At 50.9% G+C, this 1,202-nt stretch overlaps 1 protein-coding gene across 1 annotated transcript; it reads left to right on the forward strand.

Annotated features, from left to right (window-relative positions):
• Positions 1–598: 598 nt before the first annotated feature.
• Positions 599–781, forward strand: Pmar_PMAR021543 (hypothetical protein; the record flags this gene model as incomplete). The annotated part of the gene is made up of 1 exon (XM_002778498.1): positions 599–781. The coding sequence occupies one exon, from the start codon at positions 599–601 to the stop codon at positions 779–781; it is 183 nt and encodes a 60-aa protein (XP_002778544.1).
• Positions 782–1,202: the final 421 nt, after the last annotated feature.

The raw sequence follows: 1,202 nt of genomic DNA on the forward strand, positions 1-1,202 counted from the left end.
AGTCATGTAGACTCCTATGTGCACCGAGTCGGCCGTACTGCTCGGGCTGGGAAGGAGGGCATGGCAGTCCTCCTATTACCAGAGTATGGCGTTCCTTTCCGACCAATAATAAAGTCCCCTCTGTTAGAGAAGAGAGCAGTTTTGTATCCGACCTCACTCGCCACTCCATCCCGCTCAAGCCCTTACCTCGAGCTCTACAGGATCCCCAATGGCTCCTCAACACCAACGATCTAACTGCAACCGCATTGTCTGGTACCGATTGCTGGCCACTCAGTACAATGGAGTTCCACCTCAGGCGGATGGGCATCGAGTAACGCGTCGATGCTGCATCAGGCGGAGACTATGTTCAGCTCGCTCTTGGCCCATCTCAAGTCCAGCAGGGCGAAGTTGCGCAATAGCCAGGTGAAGCGACACTCCAACCTTGCTGGGCTAGTAATCTTCTCCTGGCTCGTGGTTTCCTAATATCTTCAATTCCAAATTGCTTTCAATAAAACATCATATATGGTATCAGAATTATAATGGTGAACCCTTCCGACAACCCTTCCCGTTAATCCTACAGATAATTGCCATCGCCAGCGGCGTACTTCGTTCTACTGGCATGAGCGCAGTGCCTGGCGTTCCTGAAGATCTGGCGCAGAAGTTGGGCATGCTCGGCGAACCAGATCTGCGCATCCTCAAAGGTTTCGACAGCTTTGGAGAGTCTGAGGCGGTCCATCAGTCGCTCAAGTCTAGCAAGTCAGGAGGAAATGGTAGCAAATTCACACGTGTCCGAAAGAAATGAGAAATGATGTTTCCGGGATGTTTCTTAGTAGTCGGTTATTGCGTTGGGATAAGCTAATACGACCCGTCCAATACTATTCGTATCCCGCGCGAAGAACATTCGACTGCGGCCCGCCGCCACCCAAGACCTTAGTGATATCGAACGAGTCCAGTTAGTCACAGCCACTCGTCAAGACAGCGCATTAATGAATTGCCCGCTCAACCCGATCTAGGTTACCCAAATAGCCGAATCTTCGGTCGTAACCGCAAAACCCCATACTGCCTATTATTGATGCCGAGTACAATATGCACGAGTTGAACACCTAGTCCTCGAGAGTATTCCCTCCAACCCAAGTTTGGAGAGCGTTTTGCGATCCAGGCCGCCGAAGTCACTCGAGCATCGATGTTGTTCTTACAACTAGACACAGAGCTTGGTGATGATG

Source organism: Perkinsus marinus (assembly GCF_000006405.1).
Source record: "Perkinsus marinus ATCC 50983 genomic scaffold scf_1104296948898, whole genome shotgun sequence".
NCBI classification, from domain to species: Eukaryota; Perkinsozoa; order Perkinsida; family Perkinsidae; genus Perkinsus; species Perkinsus marinus.